Source organism: Microcebus murinus, chromosome 13 (assembly GCF_040939455.1).
Source record: "Microcebus murinus isolate Inina chromosome 13, M.murinus_Inina_mat1.0, whole genome shotgun sequence".
In the NCBI taxonomy this organism is placed as follows: domain Eukaryota; kingdom Metazoa; phylum Chordata; class Mammalia; order Primates; family Cheirogaleidae; genus Microcebus; species Microcebus murinus.
Genome location: NC_134116.1, coordinates 80,226,305 through 80,248,749, shown reverse-complemented (window position 1 = coordinate 80,248,749; position 22,445 = coordinate 80,226,305). Strand labels below are relative to the sequence as shown.

The following is a 22,445-nucleotide window of genomic DNA, read 5'->3' as shown; positions in this document are numbered from 1 at the left end:
TGTCTTACCTTGCTCTTATTCAAATGGTTAGTTATGAACAAGTGGTACTCAATTTTCTATTGCCACTGAAACATGGTTATGTGTCCCTGTAAGCACATAATTATATATGACATGATGGAAAAAAAGTATTAAGTTTCTGGCTAAATGGTGAAATTGATTACAGTAAAAACAACTATTATGTGAGCACTAAAGAGGCTTATGGTGCTAACCATTTGTCTTCTTGTAGAACCCAAAAGTAAGTAAAGAGCATTAAGAGCCAAAATTCTGGTTTTATGCTCATCCTTATGAAAATATCCATTAGGTTTAAAGATGACAGGCAGCAATAATTAAGAAGTACACAAATTAGGCCAGGCACAGTGGCTTACACTTGTAATCCTAGCACTTTGGGAGGCCGAGGGCAGGAGACTCACTTGAGCCCAGGAGTTTGAGGTTGGAATAAGCTATGATGATGTCATTGCAATCCAGTCTGGGCATCAGAGTGAAACCCAGAGTCAAAAAAAAAAAAAAAAAAAGAAATAAGAAATACACAAAATGAACTTTCTCCTTCATCTTTTTTTTTTTTAAGAGATGAGGTTTCACTATGTTGCCTAGACTGGTCTAAAACTCCTGGGATTTCCCTTAATCTTATACAAAGGGTGTAATTATCCTAAATACACTAATTTAAGAGAACGTTTTAAGTGTTACTAAAAGTCAATAAAACAAACAACAAAAAAATCAGAAATTCTAACAGCAAACTTTTAGGGTACTTCCTGGAGTTAGTACAAATTTATTTGAATGTTCCAAACCATTTTTCAACAATCCAAGAGGATAATGACAATGCTATTATTATTATCAATAGGAACCACCTCAGATATGTTTTAGGGTATAACACCTAAAACAGAGTTAAGTGGCCAGACCATATTGTAAACCCAGGTCCAATTAAAAATCCCACTTCAATTTTATTGACTATTCTATACTATATCCACAACTCACAATATTTGGCTGGGTGAAAAAAAAAAAAGAACCCAGCTAAACAGAACAAAAAACAACATTAGCCACTACACTCTCCTCACTCTCCCCCATTCTCCATAAAAGCTACCAGTAAACATGAACATTTCATATGTATTTTATTTAAAAGTTTCACACATTTTAGCAGTTTAAAATATTACATTTTCATTTTTCCAAATTTATTACATCTGGTGATTTTCATTTGAACTAGACAAAGCAGTGTTTTCAGGTGTGAACTATTACCTGATCTGACGATGTCTTCTTCAGCTCCATTCTCTAGCCACTGAGATTCACTGTCCAACAAGCGGTTTTTTGATTCACTAAGTGGTTTGACAGGAAAAGGTTGATTTGAGCCAATACTAAAAGGAAGAGCAAGCAATTTAGAAAATAGTTTAATGCTCAATTAGGGGTATTTAATAAATTAATAAGCAGCAAATTAGTACTCCTTCTCTTAAACATGTGAGGGCAACTCATGAGATCTCAGCACTCTGAAAAAACTCTTCAAAAGAAATCTTCAAAAGAAAATTATGCCTGCAACCCCCCGATTAAATGGCTCTCTAGACCCAAGAATCTGTATTCCAATACTGCCAATGAAAACAGTTAGACAAAAGAAAAAAAGCTCCAGAGGCCAGTCTGAAATGTTTTTAACATATGTTAATCAAGAGCCATAAGGTAGTACAAGGACAGGTGAGGATCTATGTCTGTGGCCAGTACAAAAAAATTACCTGTCATTTCCCAAGTTTTCTGCTTTCTACCTCTGCAGTTTAGATCTAAGGGGAAAAAATGATTCAGTGATTTAGCGTAGACTTATATTTCTAGCTAAGAGATCCAGGGAGGGAGGGAATGAAGGAAGGAAACAAGGAGGAAAAGGGAACTAATATTTGCTGGGTCCCTATCATGGGTCAGACACTGGGCTAGGCACCTTTTATACCAGGTTATCTCAACCCTCACAATTACCTTTGGAGGAAGGAATCATCATCTATATAAAGGTAAAAACTGAGTCTCATAGTTTAAGTGACTTGTTCAGAACCATAACATATTAGAACTCAATTAGGCTCTAGATTCCAGGGCCTATGTTCTTCCAATATTAATATACTGTCTTGGAACTTAAAATCTCTCTGCCCCTATAATTTATTTCTATAATAAATATATTTTGATTGTTTTACTTTGATAGAAGTATCTCCAGCTTCTTCAAAATTTCATTTAAAATGAACTATTTCACTGAACTTAACAGTTTGCTTGCCATGGAAATATTTTATGAGAAAATGTTCTCTAAGATGAATTAATGAAAACAAATTTGTAGTTTTGAAATTTCATTATTACTTTGACGTGGTAGTTAAAATTTATCAAAGTAAAATAGTGACTAGTACAATAATTTCTTTGAAAAAATATAACTTAAATAAACGAATATAATCAAATCTTGAAAGAATATTTTAGATGCTTCCTAGTTTGTCCAGGTATTTCCAATTTTATGTGATTATACTGGCTTATTATGACTGCCCTGGTTTAACTTTTTTTTTTTTTTAATTTTAAAAATAGGGAACATTTCACGGATTTGCATGTCATCCTTGTGCAGGGGGCATGCTAAATCTTCTCTGTATCATTCCAATTTTAGTATGTGTGCTGCCAAAGTGAGCACTGGTTTAACTATCAATAACCAAGCATTCTCTTTCCTATTCTCAGGTGTTCTAGTCTGGATGATAAAAAGATATGGTTATCCTAAGCATACTGGCACATCAACCCTCAGTTAAAAAAATTTTAAATAGAATTTCCCTTTATCTATACTGTCTTACTGAATTACTACTGCATTTATCCATAAGATATGTACACATAACACATATATACAGTTTGCTTTACAACGAATACTAAAAAGCTTAATGAGAAGAAGCACACCTTTTGGCATACTCATTTTGGTTTGTAACAGAAGCTTGTTCTGGATCCATTCCCACAAGGCGAGTTGGAAAACTGCAACCATCACCCAAGCTGCATAATGAAAAATATCAGTAATAATTTAAATTATATTAAGTTAAAGTGGTCAAATTTAACACTAGTCTTTTAGAGGCATGGTATAAAGAAATTACCAAACCTTGTCATTTCAGGGAATAATTCCTAAGATTTCTAATTTTGGAGATGTAAGCCCTTTTCTTTTATAATTTAAATGCACTTAGAAACAATGTTTTCCATGCCTATTAATATTATGATGCCTAGTATAGTACCTCAAACATAGGTTCTCAAATATTTGGGTAACTGACCTGTCTATCACAATCATTTATGACATAATTCAGGCTCAAACTGAAATTCAAATGTAAGTTCCACATATTTATTCATTCAACAGCATTCATCAAATGAATATTTACTGAAGGTCTGGGTACTATTTTAAGCATTAGGGGTATGACAGTGAATAAAAGGAAAGAAAATCTATGCCTTCAAGAAGCTTACAGTCCTTGCCCATGTTACTGACTTGCAAAAAAAAAAAAAAAAAAAAAAGAAGCTTACAGTCTAAAAAAAATGCAGTTGTGCCTTACTTTCACATTCTAAACACATCAAAGTTGTACAGAACATGGACTTTCTCTACCAGCCAAAATGGAATAACTGGCACACTTGACATGCCATCATAGACAGTCAGAAACTGAACATTATAAAATAACTGTTTCCAAAACAGGCAGCAAAAGACTGTAGTCTCAGAAAAAAACAAAAGCAAAACAAATGAGTCTCAACTTCCTGCCAGGATCTTATCACCAAGAGGGAAAACCAAGCAGGGCAGGGTAGTTTCACTGAATTGAGGTGCCAGAGATAGGAGTTTTGAGAAGCTGAGGTGGCCTGAATGTACAGGACAGAGCTTTGAGAGAGTAAGATATGCAGAGAAATGGCTACAGAAATCTGCACAGTGCCGTAACTGGAGTATTTTGATGAATACTAAGCTGCACACGTGAATCCAGGTCAAGAACAACTGCGAAGCACAAGGTGAACAATTGACAGAGATCCCACTGCACTGGGAGGCATTCAAATGTGACCAGCCAGAGTGGAGAGCTCTCACTGAATACATGAATTTTGTAGAAACTCCATCTTTACTGTAAGAGTAAACTAGCTCTAGAGAAAAGGCTACTCTGTATCCAACCTAATAAAGCTTAAAACAAGCCTCCAAAAGACTAAGCTGAAACATAAGAAACTTAACTTTCTGCCAAAACAAAATTCAAACTTCTTTAAAGGGAGACAATAAAATTTAGATAGTCAGCAAAAAAGGATTCAAAATATCCACCATTCCATCAAAAATTACTAGACGTGAAAAGTAGCAGCAAATGTAATCCACATAGCTAAGAAAAATAAGTCAAAGAAAAGAATCAGAAAATTAGCAATTTCAGTGAAATTAGCAAAACAAGGCTTTGATACAGTGAGTATAAGTATGTCCATGGAGTAAAAGAAAAAAATGAATATAATGAAAAGAGAACTGTAAAATATTTAAAAAAAAAAAAAAAAGACCTGAAAAATACAACAACTGAAATAAAACATTCACTGGATGGGCTTACCAGCAGATTAGACACTGCAGAAGAGATCAGTGAACCTGTAGACATAGCAGTATAAACTAACCAAAATGAAGCAAAGAGAGAAAAAGATAGTGGAAGAGGAGAAGAACAGAATAGCAATGAACTGTGGGTCACTATCAAGCAATTTAACATATGTGTACCCCAGAGTACCAGAAGCTTCAGTGAGAGGAGGGGGGTGGAAAGAGGGGAGTAGGCAGAAAAAACAATGGAAGACATAACTCATAAAAATTATTTAAATCTGATAAAAATGATAAATTCACAGATCAAAGAAGCTTAATGAACTCCTGGCAGGATAAACACCAAGGAACATCCCATCAAGCTTTACCTGATCTAATAAAAAAACAAAAAAGTGTAAAATATTTTATAGGATCAAGATATTCTGCGTTTTCATTCTCAAGGTCCATAAGAATGTCATTATGTACTATATTCTCTAAATCTTAAGACATTTTTAATCAGAGAGACAGAGATTACTACAGATTATCTGAGACCTACATTTAATAAATTACCTTGAAAATACTGGAAGTAGCCAATATTTCTTTTCATCACCAAAGACTTGTCTCCAATTTTTACTGCATCCAAGAGAGAAACCATTTCCATCAGGTCCATATGAAAATGTGGGTGCACGAAATGATTCTGTTAAATATAAACATATAAGTTAATTAATCTATTTAAAAATTGTAAGAGGGATTAAAAGTACCAATTTTCTTGTTTACATCTTTTTTTTTTTAGACAGAGTCTCACTCTGTTGCCTGGGCTAGAGTGCCTTGGCATCAGCCTAGCTCACAGCAACCTCAAACTCCTGAGCTCAAGCAATCCTACTGCCTCAGCCTCCCGAGTAGCTGGGACTACAGGCATATGGCACCATGTCCGGCTAATTTTTTTATACATATATATTTTAGTTGTCCAGCTAACATCTTTCTACTTTTTTTAGTAGAGACGGGGTATCGTTCTTGCTCAGGCTGGTCTTGAACTCCTGAGCTCAAACAATCCTCCCACCTCGGCCTCCCAGAGTGATAGGATTACATGTGTGAGCCACCATGCCCAGCCTCTTGTTTATATCTTTAATGTAGAAAACTGTAAATATAATTTAAAATGAAGAATATATTTGTATCAATTAACAGATAAATTTCTGAAACTTATTTGGAAAAAAACAGTACATTTACCATTTCATCAACCTTACATCAAAATAATTATCTAATACTTCTGGAAATCTACTGTAGTGTGTTCAATGTATTTTTTTTTAAAAAAACATTCTAACTGTTATAACTTCATTATTTATCAACTTCCCACTATGTTCCTGATGGCGTAGTACCTCGTATTTGGGATTCAAAGATAAATTAGATGAAATTCCTACCAAAGAATCTATATAGTCTAGCAAAATAACCATGTGATAAGTGCTAAAATACTCATGCTACACTGGGAGCACAGGTGAAGGAATGAAGTAAAGGAATATGATTTTGTCTACAAAGAGACATGTGTGTGTCTTCGCGGTAGGGAAAGGTGAAAGATGGAGGTGGTGGTATTTGAGCATGATCCTGAACAATGAATAACAGGTGTGGAAGCAGACAGTGATTACAGATTATTTCAAGCTTGATTGTAAAGTGACATGGAGTTAAGGTCTAAACAAAGACATAGGTTTCATAAGAAAAGTTTTGTTTCTTTATTTAAAAACAGAATGCAGCCAGGCATGGTGGCTCACATGTGTAATCCCAGCACTTTGATAGGCTTAGAGGGGAGGATTGCTCGAGCCCAGGAGCTTGAGACCCAAGTGGGCAACATATTGAGACCCTGTCTTTACAAAAAATTTAAAAAATTAGCTAGTCATGGTGGCACTGTAGTCTAGCTTCTCAGGAGGCTGAGGCAGGAGCATCACTTGAGCCCAGGAGTTCAAGGCTGCAGTGAGCAATAATAGTGCCATTGCACTGTAGCCTGGGCAATAGAGTGAGACCCTATCTCAAAAAATAACAAACAAAACAACACCAGAATGCACTTCAGCATATTTTAAAAGCTAAAGATAAGAAGCCAGGGCATTGGGAAAGGATGATAATACAGAAAAGTAGAAACTGAAGGAAAAGATCCTAGAAGAGACAGGAATGCATACTAAGGAGCTCCTCAGAGTCAGAGGACAGGTGAAAGGGATGGGTGTGAAAGGAGAAATGTTTGCACAAGGCTATAAAGATGGGAAGATGAGAATTTACTTGTAACTTTTTCTAGTTTTTCTATGAAAGACTCACAAAATGAATAAGGAGATATGGAGAATAGTGAAAATGTGGAATAACCACTGTGAGTAACAGGTGAGGAATCTGACCAGAAACATGTGACCTTACTGCCAAACAGAGTTGAGGGCCTCATGAGGTCTGAGACCTTGAATCTGTAGTTGTAACGATCCCTCCAGGAGGAAGACCCCCTTCACCAGCCCCACTGTACATGTGGATAAAGCGGATGGCCCAGGAGAAGGATTAGCAAAGGAATTTCGGGAGAAAGCCTAGGTGCAGAAGATGCAAGTCTACTGTCAAGAGTTGTTCAAGTCATTTACCATAGGATCTAGAATGGACATGGATGAGATACGAAACCAGAATCGAAAGAATTAAACTTGGGAGAAAAGTGTTAGAGAACTGGGTGGGCAACAGGAAGAAGAGTAGAAGTGATATGGCAGAATAAAATACCCTCTATTTAGCAGTGGAGAACTAGTAAAAGACCATGGGTGTGGGAGACGAGGCTATAAAGAAAGTGGTGTGCTAACGCAATGTTTTTTTAAAGTGTGGGTTAAAATACCTTAATAGGCCATACAATCAATTTAGTGACTTACAATCAGCATTTCCTTTTAAGGAACTAGAAAAGAAAATATCACAGTACATTGGACATAGTAGAGATCAATGATGTTTTGTAAAACTTTTGCTTACTTTATTTATATAATTTTATAAATGTGCACATGTTCTAGGTCATGATATAAAATGATGCATTTTTTACTGTGGTCACTGGCAGAAAAAGTTTGTTCAAAGAGAACAGTAGGTTCCCTGGAAGTGCCAATCTCTTAAGAGCTGGGCATGAAACAATCAAAGCAGACCTGGTGAGAACTGTGGCAAACTCCAGCACTCATGCCCCACCTAAAGCAGGCCATTGCCGCTTAGCTCCACTGACTAACACCAGCTGGGGGACAGGGGCTCATACTGCCAGATTTTTATCGTTTTAAAAAGAAGAAATCTGGTTTTCTACGTGAAATGTCTCTCATAGATTTTAGCTGTTGTGGGAGGTCTTAACGGATAGATTTTGCATGTAAACTGCCTTTTAGTAATCTCCGATGAAAGGTAAGATGGCAGGAGACTCTGTGAAGAGGACAAGCAAAGCAGTTAATAGGGATAAGGAATTTTATTTACATGGAAAATGGATGAAGGCATGATGGAAGTGGACAGCTCAGCAGCAGAGAGTATGCTGAGGAAGAAGGGCAGAGCAATCTTTACAGTGGAAGCCACCATCATCAACACGACTCAGCAGCACACATTAAATTGATACAAATACAAAAGTATTTACATGTCTCCCTAAAATCTCTTCATCTTTATGTTAAAAACTGTTTCTTTCCAATTTTCCTGGCAGATACATGGCTTTAGATGGCATGGTTTTTAATTTTCTTACAAAACATTATAATAACATATCTCTGTTTTATATGGTGGTACATCAGCAGATATATAAATACTTCAAGTAAAACAGCAATGATTCTCACATGCTAACAGCTCAGTGTAAGCAATGCCACCAACTGTGTTTAGTAAATATTTGTGCAATTACTTGAATATCTTACTGAATTTCACCCCTAGTTTCATTTTAAAAGTGAGCAAAAAGAAAAAAGGGAAATAAATGCTGATATTAGTGATACAATAGATAAGTTTCACTGGCAACTGACACAAAGATGGAAATAACAAAGCATGTGAAAAGCACTATTCCTTAGCCTCAATCATGGAACATATGCCAGTCAAATGCATAACGGGGGGCGGAGGGGGGGAGTAAAGAATATACATAAAATATACCATTATGTTGTAGCTAAAAGATAAGATATAATTAGAAGGATTAGAAAATTCTTTTGCTATCTGAGAATGAACCTCCTTAAAGCATGCAAATCTACTTTCATTGCTTCTTTTAAATGTTGGCTCTTCCTGTGGTTTTTCATTTTTTAAATTTTGTTTTATTGATATGTAATGTTTTACATATTTATGGGATACATGTATTTGTTATATACATACAACATGTAATAATCAAGCTGGGGTATTTGGAGTATCCATCATCTTTTAGTATTTATCATTTCTGTGTTGGGAACATTTCAAGTCCTCTCTTCCAGTGACTTTGAAATATACAATACATAGCTGCTAACTACAGTCACCCTACTGTGATATTGAATATTATAACTCTCTCCCCCTCCCTCCCTTCCTTCCTTTTTTTTTTTTTTTTTTCCTTCCTTCCTTCTTGAGATGAGGTCTTGCTGTGTTGCCCTGGCTAGGGTATAGTAGCATCCTCATAGCTCACTGTAACCCCAAGCTTCTGGACTCAAGCAATCCTCCCAAGTAGCTGAGACTACAGGTGTGAGCCATCACACCTGGCTAATTTTTGTTATTTTTTGGAGAGACGAAATGTCACTGGGTTGTTCAGGCCTGTCTCAAACTCCTGACCTCAAGCAATCATCCCACCTTGGCCTCCAAAAGTGCTGGGAACTACTGTGAGCAGCCAGTAGACTACTGTGGACAGCCAGTGAACTACTTACTGTGCTCAGCCAGAACTTATTTCTTCTACCTAATCAACTTCTCTTCATCTCCCCACCCATACGCCCTTCTCAGCTTCTGGTATCTTATCATTCTATCAAAAATGATGGTTAGGGTCCGGCATGGTGGTGCACGCCTGTAGTCCCAGAACTCTGGGAGGCAGAGACAGAGGATCACTTGAGCTCAGGAGTTTGAGACCAGCCTGAGCAAGAGTGAGACCCCATCTCTACCAAAAACAGAAAAATTAGTCGGGCATGGTGGTGTTCGCCTATGGTCCCAGCAACTTGGGAGGCTGAAGCAGGAGGATTGCTTAAGCCCAGGAGTCTGAGGTTACAGTGAGCTACAATGACATCACTGCACTTTAGCTTGGGTAATGGACTGAGACACTTTCTCTAAAAAAAACTCCAAAACAAACAAACAAACAAACAAAACCAAAACAGTAACAACAAAACTATGGTTAGATGTCAACAAGTAGGTGATAATGGCTTAATGGAATTTGTGTTGGTCAGGCCAAGGGCCTCTTCTATTCTTGTCAAGGGGAATGCTAATCTTCTCTCCTTTCATATAATACCACAGATGGGTTTTTGAAAAGACACTGTATAAATGCAGGAAACAACTTTTATTAAAATTTATAAAATACAGTCAGTTCCCTTTTATATGTAATACATTATTGAAAACATATATAAAAGTCAATCTCACTTCTCAACCTTCAAAATGATAAACCTTTACATTTACTATATACCCACTGTTCCCATCCAGTCACAGTTAATTTTAATACAGAATTTTAAAATATTTCAATATCATCTGACCCTTGTCCTTCTCCAGATTTCACATTCATTTGTGGTCATTTTCCTAAATAACTGTAATTTATTTTATTTTACTTACCTATTGTTGTTCTATTTTTTCCAACTAACCAACAGTGGTAGCTGAAAAGTGAGAGGATGCTGATGAAGAACATTGCAGACACAAAGAAAAGAAAAAGTACGTGGAATTTTGCACGTGTATCTGCCAATTCATTCTGAGGAAGGAAATAAAAAGTTTATTTTCAGAATTGTCAACCTCTAAAATATAATTTTTAATTTAGTTCTGCCTAAAGATTGCTGAATATACTAAAATTTTGCCAGATATGAAGAAGAATAAAATAAATTGGGATGACAAAGCAACAACTACAAAAGCAAACAACTGGTATTAATGAAGCAGCTTGCTTATTTAAGAGGTCAGGAAGACTCATTTAAAAAATTTCTTTTAAACATTTAAAAATTTTAGCCATACTTTCAGTAATAAAGTGAAAAAAATGAACAATTCTACCCAATAATTTCATTTGCACTTTATGTATATTAAAACTTTCCCCAATATCTAAGATATATATAATATGAGCTCCCCCTGAGCTATGCTAAAACATTTGCTTGTTTTAATTAGACATGCTGCTAACCAAAACCTAACTGTGATATATTAATTTTATTTTTGAACTTCTCCAATCTTTATTTTCAGAACACCACTGAAAGGTGCCATGCCCTCAAGCTGCTTCAATTTTTACTGTTTTCACCCCTGCTTCATTTCTACAGAGACTTTGTAGGTAATTAGCAATTTTGACAAATTTACCACAAGATATTAATGAATGAAAACAGTTTCTCTGTTATTCCTTCTTATGGCTATATGCATTTTAACAACAGCAAATTCTTCACCTAGGACCTAGAAGAAATTATCTTTTTTTCAAAAAGTTTTTCTTCGTACTCACTGGTTATAGCATAGTATCTATTAATAGCAGGAAGAGAAAGCCTTTAACTGCTCTTAAAATAAAACCATATAGGTAAATCACATATTCTACCAGAACAAGAGGCTATCCTGCTTGATTTAAAAACGTGTTTACAGACTAAAAGGAGGTCATTAGCATTAGATATTCTGACATTTATGTTTTTCTCCTTTTTTCCAGAGGAACCATGATATCTTTTAAACACATCAAGTGATTCTTCTATTTCACCATCTTCTGAAGCAAATTTTTATTATACATATTCACTATAAATATCACAAAATAGATCATGAGAATGTCATGGCAATGATGTATTTTACCTTTGGACAACTCTCTGTAGATTTCCTGCGGCAAAGCTTGTGCAAATAGAGACAATATATTAAGAAACCAATTTTTACACAAAATTATCCTAACCACTAGTTTTATAAATCCTTTATGTTTTGAAGAACACTAAGATGGTCATCTCTAACTTTTTCTCAAGAAACACAAAAGAGAAAACAGACAAGAACATTGAGCTCTTCCAGCACATTTCAGGTACTCTTAAAATACACACTTTTCCACTCAGTTCTTAAAACAGAGACGTGTCTACAAAAGAATAAAATATTTTTAGCCAATACTTAAAAAAAAACAACTTCTGATGAGTAGTTTCCATAAATCAGATCTGCCAACTTCTTACCTCCTTCGTCCCTACCTCAAGGCTGTGTCCACACGTGTCCCCTCCCACCTACTCTAGCTTGGCCATCAGAGCCATCTTCCACACATCAGATCATGACCCTCCTCTGAGCCCCACTTGACTCCAAGAAAAGCCACAGTCCTTCCAATACTCTCCAAGGCCCTCTGCCATTCGGTCTCCCTCCTGGACTTCCCTGCAGTTCCCTCTCACTGGTTCTATCCCAGCCCCGTAGCCTCCCCACTATTACCCAGTCACAGCAGGGACACCTACCAGGTTCCCTGGGCTTGAAATTCTCTTCTCTCAGATAGCCACTAATTCCTTTCAAGTTTTTTCTCAAATCCGACTTTCTAAATGAGACCTACCCTGACCACTCTCTTTAATACTCCCACCTGCCCCACCATACCACCCCTGCGCACTTAAATCTCCTACCTGCTCAGTATTTATTACCTGTCTCCCCTTCTTAAAAGTAAGCTCTACAAAAGACAAGGCTCTGTCCATTTGCTCACTGATATATTCCAAGTCCCTAGAACACTGCCTGCCACAGAAAGGTGCTATAATAAGTATTTCTTGAATGAAGAAAAAGGTAGATTTTAGTTTTCTTACTTGGGATGAATCTAAAAAGGTTATTTAATTAATAAATATTACATGCCAAGACTGATGAGTTTTCTGATAGAGAAATGTGAAATTACATAAATTAGATTTCGTTTACCTGGCAATGAATCTCTGTTTTATGTAGAGCCACTGAGTATGGTGAGCAGGATGTAAACTAAACAACAGGCACAGCTAATTGCAGACATCAGAGGCCAAAATCCATGAGGCTGAGACGCACACAGGTAGAGGCGCTCTCTTCTGCTATGTGCAATGGCACTGTAAGTGCTAGCATCCTCTGGTTTTAAATACCCAAACTTTAAAAATCTAATGATGTTTTAAGGAAAATCCTTCTAAAATGTATTAAATATTTCCTGGAAATATAATTGTACTTCATGACTCAGGGCTTTAATTATGGTCTTCCCAACTATGATTATGAGTAGTAAGTTACAGTGGAAAGTACCTGGATGTTGGAATAGACAAACTGAAATTTAAATTCTGGCTTCCTATGCTATTAAGTATGTGACCTTGAGGTAGCTGCATAACCTCTCCAACATGTTTCCAACTCTGAAAACTGGAATAATGGCAGCCCCTTCTGTATTAACATTTTTTCTTACTTTTTATATTCCTGTTGCTCTGGCATGTGGGGCCTCACCGACTAGGAAGAGACTATTCTTCCCAGGGTTAGCCAATCCTGGAAAGCGCAAACCCCTCACCCAGGAGCATACTTTTCACATGCAAACTAACCAATCCAGAGCTCAAACTCAGAACCACCTCCTCTATCAGGTTCTTCTACCCCAGGAGGCAATGGCCCTCTGCCCTAATCACACCAGAGCCAGACATCTAGAGATAGCCCCTATCCCCCAGAATCTGCAGAATTATTTAAACTAGCCAATCCTTAATCTGTTTACCCTGCCTTTCCTACAGAAACCACAATAAAAGCTCAGGCCCTCGTGCCTACTGCAAACCCAGCCCCTGCTCTGAGGACCATGAGTAATAAACTATCTTTTCAGTGGCCAGCAGTTTCCCACAGTCCCCTGATCTGTTGGCCTCATCATACCTGAATAACAAAACTTCCATTTTTTAAAAATTTCAAAATATTATGGGGGTACAAACATGTGGTTACATATATTGCCTTTTGCACTGTCCACGCCAGAGCTACAAGCATGCCCATCCCTCAAACAGTGCTCACCTCACCCATCTGTTGTGAATTTACCCATCCCCTCCTTCCTCCTTCCACCTGCCTGGCACCTGATGAATATTACTTCCATACGTGCAAATAAGTGTTGATCTGTTAGTACCAATTTGATGGTGAGTACATGTGGTGTTTGTTTTTCCATTCTTGTGATCGTTTACTTTGAAGAATGGGCTCTATCTAGCTTGATCCAGAATAATACAAGAAGTGCTAGTTCACCCTTGTTTTTTATGGCTGAGTAGACCTCCATGGTATACATATACTGCATTTTATTAATCCACTCATGGATTGATTCAGGGCACTTGGATTGTTTCCACATCTTTGCAATATGAATTGTGCTGCTATTAACATTCGAGTGCAGGTGTCTTTATAATAGAATATCTTTTTTCCTTTTGGTAAATACCCCGTAGTGGGACTGCTGTATTAAATGGTAGTTCTACTTTTAGTTCTTTGAGGTATCTCCATATTACTTTCCATAGAGGGTGTACTAATTTGCAGTCCCATGAGCAGTGTATAAGTATTCCTATCTCTCCGCATCCATGCCAAAATCTATTGTTTTGGGACAACGGTCTTCACAGGGATTTTAGGAAGAGAAAATGTGAAAGTTTTTTTCAATAATAATTTTCTTCACAGGGATTTTAGGAAGAGAAAATGTGAAAGTTTTTTTCAATAATAATTTTGCCCTTAAAATCAGAGATTGATACTGATGGAAAATGGCTGAGGTTGGAAAAAAAAAAAATACAAAATCAGAGATTGAAATGTAAAAATGAAAACAGTAAAAGTGCCAGAAGAAAATATGGAAGAATATTTATATAAATTTATACTGAATAGATAACAGCCAGAAATTATATATAAAAAGAACTCCTTTCAAAATGTTAAAACTTTGCCTGGGCACAGTGACTCACACCTGTAATCCTAGCTCTCTGGGAGGCCGAGGCAGGAGGATCACTTGAGCTCAGAAGTTTGATACCAGCCTGAGCAAGAGTGAGACCCCTCTCTACTAAAAAGGAAAAGAAAAAGAAAAAAAAATACATAAGAAAACAAAACCCAGCTAGGCGTTGCAGTGCACCTGTAGTCCCAGCTATCCAGGAGGCTGAGGCAGAAGGATCGCTTACAGCCTAGGAGTTGGAGCTTGTAGTGAGCTACAATGACATTACTGCACTCTACCAAGGGCAATGGAATGAGGCTCTGTCTCAAAAATAAAAAAGAAAAAGAAACCATTAAAACTGTGGTTTGACAAAAATGAAATAAACAAAACAGGGTTAGAAGATATAAACAGAAAATGGGGAAAAAACAATTGTAGCCTGTGACAGAAAGAGGATTAATATCTTTAGAAGTGCCTCATGTATCCTGGATATGAGATGCAGGCATTGCAAATATCTTCTCAAAGTCTGGAGCTTGCCTTTTTACTCTAAAAGATGCTTTTTTATAATAAGAAGATCTTAATTTTAATGAAGTCCAACTTATTAATCTTTTCTTTTATGGTTAATGATTCCTCTGTTCAATTTAAGAAATTCTCATCCATTCCGAGGTCAAGAATAAAGATTAGTATCTTTAAATAAGAAAGACTTTCATACGTAAATACAAAAACCTACTGGAAAAAATTGGGCAAAGAACACAAAGAACATGTTCACAAAAAAACATGCCAATGGCTATGTGTTTATAAGCATATGGAAAGTAAAATAAGTAAGATATTCTATTTTGTCCATAAATTGTCAGGCACTATACTTAAGAAAGGGAGAAAATAAAGACAGGGGAAATCAGAAGATGGACAGTCTAAACTAGCAGTCCAGTCCAGCCGGGCACAGTGGCTCACGCCTATAATCCTAGCACTCTGGGAGGCCGAGGCGGGTGGATCGCTCAAGGTCAGGAGTTCGAAACCAGCCTGAGCAAGAGCGAGACCCCATCTCTACTAAAAATAGAAAGTAATTAATAGGCTAAATAAAAATATATAGAAAAAACCAGCTGGGCATGGTGGCGCATGCCTGTAGTCCCAGCTACTTGGGAGGCTGAGGCAGAAGGATTGCCTGAGCCCAAGAGTTTGAGGTTGCTGTGAGCTAGGCTGACTCCATGGCACTCTAGCCTGGGCAACAGAGTGAGACTCTGTCTCAAAAAAATTAAAAAAAATAAATAAATAAAATAAACCAACAGTCCCCTTTTTGACATCAGGGACCAATTTCACAGAAGACAATTTTACCATGGATGGCGGGGGTGGGAGGGTTGGGGTAGGGGTCAGGCCGGGCAGTGATATGAGTGACGGGAAGCGACTGTAAATACAGATGAAGCTCTGCTCGCTCGCCCACCACTCACGAACAGGCGGGGCTCTGTGGTCTGTTTCCTAAAAGGCCACGGACTGGTACCAGTCTGTGGGGTTGGGGACCAAAGGTCTAAACCATGTCCATAGGCTGAGTGTGGTGGCTCATGCCTGTAATCCTGGCACTTTAGGAGGCTGAGGTGGGAGGATCACTTGAGGCCAGGAGTTCAAGACCAGCCTGAGCAAGAGTGAGACCCCACCTCCACCAAAAATAGAAAAATTAGCTGGGTGTGGTGGTTCGCATCTATAGTCCCAGCTACTCAGGAGGTTGAGGCAGGAGGATCATTTAAGTCCAGGACTTGGAGGTTGCAGTGAGTTGTGATGATATCACTGCACTCTAGCCTAGGCAACAGAACAAGATCCTGTCTTTAAAGAAAACAAACCAAAAAACCTCCCATGTCCGTGATATTAGGAGAAGGAATGATCTTAGGCACAACTGGAAAAAACAAAATCAAAACATCTATTGAATGCTTTCCATATATCAAGTATTTTCACCCCTTAATTTAATCTTCACATCAATCCTGTAAGTATTACTCCAAATTTTAAAGATAAAAGAACAAAAAAAATCTAAAGTTTAAGTATCTTGACAGTGGCTATTCTTTCATTCAGCCAATATTTGCTGAATACCTACTATGTGCCAGCCAATATTCTAAGTGATTGAGATACACCAATAAATAAAAGAGGCAAAAATTCTCACTCTCAGGGAGCTCAGATTATGGCAAATAATACATACATGGCATTTACAATGTAAACAGAGCTCACATTCTTTTCTAGTATACCACCTTGATAAACCGAAAGTTTTGTAAGGGAATAACAATAATTCAAAGATGACATTAATTTTTCTAGCCTGGCAATCAACAGATTTATAGATTTTGTTCCCATTAAATCAAATAAACACAGAAAGAACAGTGAAAAGAAAATGAGACATGCTGATTTTTATGGCTTCATCATGTCTGATGTAGTAAGTAGTAAGTGGAAACTGGGGACTAGGACTCAGCCAGGACCAGAACTGGGCTGAGAACAGCTATTATGAACACCACAGGGGCCCACGAAACCATCCAGGAACACATTAGAGAGAGCCAAGAGTGAGGCAGCCAAGAACTGAGCCTGTTTCTTTAAGAGGGATCATGGAGGGGGAAAAAGGCAAGCGGTAAATAGTATACTTAAAGAGAGCGTTTAAATGAAGGAGTTTTCATTTATTTTAAATTTATTTCTAAATTGTACCAAAATGGTACATGCACAGAAAAAATAAATTAATGTTAAAAAGCTATTATGAGAAACATTTTCAAGAGGCAGTTACTTTTAAAACTTTGGTAGTCTTTCTTCCTAAAATACTACTTCCATACCTAAAAATTTTCAAACTATATTATCTGTTTTGAATATAGTAATTCTAAACAGTAATTTGTCCATGGTACATAAAATTCAAAAGAGAACTACAAAGCACATCTCCCTTTCTAACTGCCCTTTCCAGAGGCAATCACTGTCCAGAATTTTTAAATGTATTCTTCCAGAGAAGACATATACAAATATATACTTGTATATATTTGTTGTTTTGCTATAGAAATGGTAGTATACCACAACCATTCTTTTGTGCCTTGTTTCTTTCACATGATAGATAACTGACCTCAAAGATCACTTCACATCATTTGTCATAAAGAACTTCCCTTCTTTCTTAAGCTGTACTGCATTCCTTTCTATAGATATATTACAGCTTCCCCAGACCCTTTAGACATCTGATTGGTTTCTATCACTTGCCTTTAAAAATGTGCTATAAAACTTATAGAAACAGGAAATACATTAGTGGTTGCATAGGGCTGAGAATGTCACATTTCTTACTGTAAAACTACAATAAGTAAGTCTCACCAACTCTAAGCAACGCAATTACTTCTCTAAAATTGGTATGTCTTTGTTAGAGTGTGGCTAAAAATAATTTGGATCACTAAAAGAAGCTCACTATTTCCTGCTTAATCTATATTTATTTACAAATAAATGTGTAATGAAGGTAATTATAGCCATATCTACCCTCTGATCCATTATAAATTCTAACTAGTAAAATTAAAACAAAGCATATCTACTTATAATAAAGAATCAAGTAATTCTTTAAGAACATGGCATCTTAAAAAAGTCTTAAATACATGTTTTAAGATAGAAAAAAGACTTACCGTCCAAAATTTTATAAAGTACTCTAAAACCGTTACTGCCACGAAAAGGCAATATAATAGGGAATACAATAAAAACAGCAGGAAGAATTTGTAATTAGAAAATCCCACACAGTTATTCACCCTGGAAGAATAAAGAAAGTCATACTATAAAAATAAGACAAGTCACAAATCCACAGAAACAGAATATAGAATGGAGGTTGCCAAGGACTGTGGCAGGTGAGTGGGAGTTGGGGGAAGGGAGGTGTTTAATGAGAAGAGAGTTTCAGTTTTGCAAGATGAAAAAGTTCTGAAGATTGTACAGCAATATAAACATAAATAACACTACTGAACTGCACACTTAAAAATGGTTAAGATAGTAAATTTTATGTTGTGTGTTTTTTACCATAATTAAAACATCAGAAAACTTAATCATTATTACTTAGAAATGGGTCATTTGGGAATTGAGAGTAGTGCTATAACTGTGGATGTGTATTTTTAATAAATTCTATAAGGAAGGCTGGGTGTGATGGCTCACATCTGTAATCCCAGCACTGTGGAAGACCAAAGCAGAAGGATAGCTTGGGCCCAGGAGTTTGAGACCAGCCTGGGCAACACAGCGAGAGACTAACCCTATAAAACCCCTCAAAATTAGCTGGGTATGGTGGTGCGCACCTATAGTCCCAGCTACTTGATAGGCTGAGGCAGGATGAGGCAGGAGGATCGCCTGAGCCCAGGAGTTTGAGGTTGCAGTGAGCTATGATGATGCCACTGCACTCCAGCCTGGGCAACAGAGCGAGGCCCTGTCTCAAGGGAAAAAAAAATTCTATAAGGAATGTGGAATTTTAATGTCAATTCTTAATAAATTGTTATTTGGGTTAATAATATCATAAGATATTTTAAAAAGAAAACACTTAATATAAATATGTACATATTTAGGCATATAAATAGATCAATCTTAGTATCTATGAGTAATTAAATTGACCTTCAAAATTTAGGAATACTGAAGCAAGTTACTCTAAATTTACTCCTTCCCACCTCCCTACCCCCTTACCACAATTTTCTCTGTTTTTTATACATACCAAGGACAGTGATGATCCATCTTAAGAATACATCTAAGAAACAAATAAACATAAGAAAAATTTGCCTAAATTTAATTTCCCATAATTTTTTTTTTGACTTAAAATTTTCCCTTTACAACTACACCTTAAGAGAATCAACCCAGAAACATTAGGTTAGAGAAAACTTCTGATACTTCCACAAGTATTTTCGTAGGTAAGAGGTCATTATGTTTTACACTGCAAATTCAGCTAAGCATATTTAGTTGCATCTGACAACATCAAATGACATTTTAATATTGAGAACTGATGCACAATAATTGGTACGTTAGATAGGTCTAGCTAACAAATTAGCTAAAGGAAATACAGATGATCCCTATGTTATTTTAAACATGTGCATGTCATAAAAATAAAACTTGAGAAGCAAGTCAAAACATTAACAATGATGGGCTTGGAGATGGTTATTTTTTCCACATGTTTTATAAAATTTAACCCCATGAATAAGTACTACTGGATTTTTATAATAAGGAATAACACTATAAAACTCAATATTTGCCTCCCTACAAAATATACATATTCTATATTTATAGAAAGTTAGACTATGGATTATCTCAAATAATAAAACAAATGAGTAATCTAATACCCAGAAAGTTAAGTAGCTTCTAGCTAAAAATCAAGGATTAGTTGGGATTCCCAACTAGTGATCTTTCCTTCAACATATTACTTTCTCACATGCACACATAGACTTAAGTTCTTTTCAAATTTTTCTAGGAGAAATGTCACAGAGAGTAACTTAAAACAATAATGAAATTACTTTGGTGGTTTTTTTAGGTTTTAATATCAGTATTAGTAAAAATAAGGAAACTATCAATATGGCCTTTTTAATCCAGCAAATAAAGTTATCTTTCTCAAGGGGGTTATTAATACTTGCTCATCAATATTATATCAAGGACAAGCAAAAGAAAGCATATCTAAAGAAAATTCTATCAACTGGTATAGAAATTATCAATAAAGATTACTTCTAGGTATATTCTAGTTCATGTAACTATTTCTGTTAGCCCTGTGTGCATAGCAAATAATGGGAAAAGATGAAGTGTTTTGCTAAGTATAAAGCATATAAAATATTTCTTCCCTTTCTATTCTCCCATCACTAACTTCCAGTGCTAGGTTTAAATGGAAGCAAATGAGTAACACTTACATGTCACAAGCTGAGCAGTGATGCGCCCGATCAGGTTTAATCAACTGACATTTTTCACAATATCTGATAGCTGTATGAAAGAAGTAAAAGGAAGATCTTGAAGGACGTACAAGTTTAACTAATTTGACTATAAAACTTGCCTTTATTTTTCTAATAAACAACTTTGGGTAATTGACAATTAATAATTTTCAAACAATACCAAAATGTACTGGAGAGCTTCTCAAATCAAAACGTATCAAAACGTAAAGAAATAGAACATCAGAAATGTAGTTTGCCTAGCAATTTTCAGATGAAAAAGTAGATCTAAAGCAAATAAATGATTTACACAAGGTCAAACACCAAGATGAGTAGCAGAACTGGATCAGAACTTAGATTTACTAAGTTCTAAATCTAGTGTTTTTTCTATCATACCAGAGTGCCTATACTAACATCAAAATTTATCTTTATACTTTAAGACATCCTATGGGATTTTGTGTGTGGAATTCTGAAATGCCTTTATTTAAAAAAAACCAAAACACTACACCTTTTACCTGCCATCCCTACCCTGGAAAAACAGCAAAATTGAGAATGCACTTGCTAAAAAAACTCTCTGAATTGTTTCTCACTAAATTCTAATGTATGGTACTGTTGCCTAATACATACTTTCATTTGTTAAAAAGACACTGAACACCTACTAGGTGTCAGATATTGTTCTAGGCAAAAATCTCTGCTTTTTCATAGAGCTTTCATTCTACTGGAGGAGCTAGGGAGTAATAAAAAGTTAACAAAATAAATAGTATATTAGACAGCAGTGGTGGCAAGATAGCAGGGAAGTGGAATTGAGCATTGTAATTTTAGAAAACTGATATAGAAAGAAATGAGTTAGTGAGATATCCCAAGATAGCTACACAGCTATCTGGGAAAACCAGGATTCTAATCAGAGGGAACAGACCTGAGGTTAGGACATGCTTGGCTTATTCAAGTAATAGAGATGTTCATCACAGCACTGTTCTTACTAAAACACTAGAAATAACTTGAATTATGGAAACAGTTAAGCATTTTATGGTATATTCACACAGTGAAATACTATGGAGACTTTAATAAGAATTTTTCATACAAAATACATTTATATCCTGTTAAAGAAAAGACAGCAGACCCAAAATGGAGTCACTCATGCCAAGGGTCTATATCACCAAACTGAACCTAAGTTGTTTACTTGTAAGAGCTGACCTTTTGAGAGATCAGGAGAAAGATGATACCCAAATCTCATTAAGCCAACAAAGCCAATAGAACCAATAAAGCCCACATCCTCTGTTCAACTCATCAGAGCTCATTTCTGTTTTGCAGACTAGATGCTGCTTGGTTTACAAATCATTAATAAAAGCCAATTAGGCTTTCCAAGGTCACTCACACCTGTAATCCTAACACTCAGGAGGCAAGATGATTGCCAGGCTTGCTCAAGACCAGCCTGAGCAAGAGCAAGACCCCATCTCTACAAAAAATAGAAAAATTAGCTTGGTGTGGTGGCACACATCTGTAGTCCCAACTACTAGACAGACTGAGGCAGGAGGATCGCCTGAGGCCATGAAGTTTGAGGTTTTAGTGAGCTACAATGATGCCACTGCATCCTAGCCTAGGGTACAGAGAGAGAGTCTGTCTCAAAAAAAAAAAAGCCAATTAAATCTTTAAAACTCAATTTTTTGAAATTTTGGGTTTTGACAACCCTAACGTGGAAACATGCAAATATACTAAATGGAAGAAAAAAGCAAATCATACGATAGTTTGAATATGTAGTGAGTTTCCATCTATAAAAGGAAAAGTGTATTTCTTTCTTTTACATGTACAGCCATATACCATATCCCAATAAAATGCATACATCTTCCAGAATGAATTACTATACATAACACAGAGACAAAGTATACTTTGAAGCAATGTTAGAAACTAGAGGCCGGGCGCAGTGGCTCATGCTTGTAATCCCAGCACTATGGGAGGCCGAGGCGGGTGGATCGCTCAAGGCCAGGAGTTTGAAACCAGCCTGAGCTAAGAGCCAGAGCCCATCTCTACTAAAAATAGAAAGAGATTAATTGGCCAACTAAAAATATATAGGCCGGGCATGGTGGTGCATGCCTGTAGTCCCAGCTACTCGGGAGGCTGAGGCAGGAGGATTGCTTGAGCCCAGGAGTTTGAGGTTGCTGTGAGCTAGGCTAACGCCACGGCACTCACTGTAGCTTAGGCAACAAAGCGAGACTCTGTCAAGAAAGGGGAGGGGAGG

The 22,445-nt window shown here is 36.6% G+C and overlaps 1 protein-coding gene and 2 non-coding genes across 7 annotated transcripts in view; all 3 read right to left on the bottom strand.

The window, feature by feature from the left end:
- ZDHHC20 (zDHHC palmitoyltransferase 20) overlaps window positions 1-22,445 on the bottom strand; it is a 69,898-nt gene that overhangs the window by 5,274 nt on the left and 42,179 nt on the right. Inside the window, exons 5-13 of one of the 5 annotated variants that reach the window (XM_076009553.1) lie at window positions 20,195-20,264; window positions 19,021-19,053; window positions 17,963-18,083; window positions 11,351-11,386; window positions 10,166-10,298; window positions 5,039-5,165; window positions 2,881-2,970; window positions 1,231-1,346; window positions 9-86 (exon numbers count right to left, since the gene is read on the bottom strand). In XM_076009553.1, the coding sequence (XP_075865668.1) occupies window positions 49-86; window positions 1,231-1,346; window positions 2,881-2,970; window positions 5,039-5,165; window positions 10,166-10,298; window positions 11,351-11,386; window positions 17,963-18,083; window positions 19,021-19,053; window positions 20,195-20,264 (764 nt within the window). In that variant the 3' untranslated portion in view covers window positions 9-48. Of the gene's footprint in view, window positions 1-8; window positions 87-1,230; window positions 1,347-1,712; window positions 1,758-2,880; window positions 2,971-5,038; window positions 5,166-10,165; window positions 10,299-11,350; window positions 11,387-17,962; window positions 18,084-19,020; window positions 19,054-20,194; window positions 20,265-22,445 lie in introns of those variants that run through there. The other 4 variants (XM_076009556.1, XM_076009554.1, XM_076009555.1 and 1 more) reach the window with 4 other exon arrangements.
- On the bottom strand, window positions 2,519-2,626 carry LOC142875279 (U6 spliceosomal RNA). The gene has a single exon (XR_012922675.1). It is a non-coding gene; the product is annotated as a U6 spliceosomal RNA (small nuclear RNA).
- On the bottom strand, window positions 9,726-9,851 carry LOC142875342 (U6atac minor spliceosomal RNA). Its single transcript, XR_012922727.1, has one exon. It is a non-coding gene; the product is annotated as a U6atac minor spliceosomal RNA (small nuclear RNA).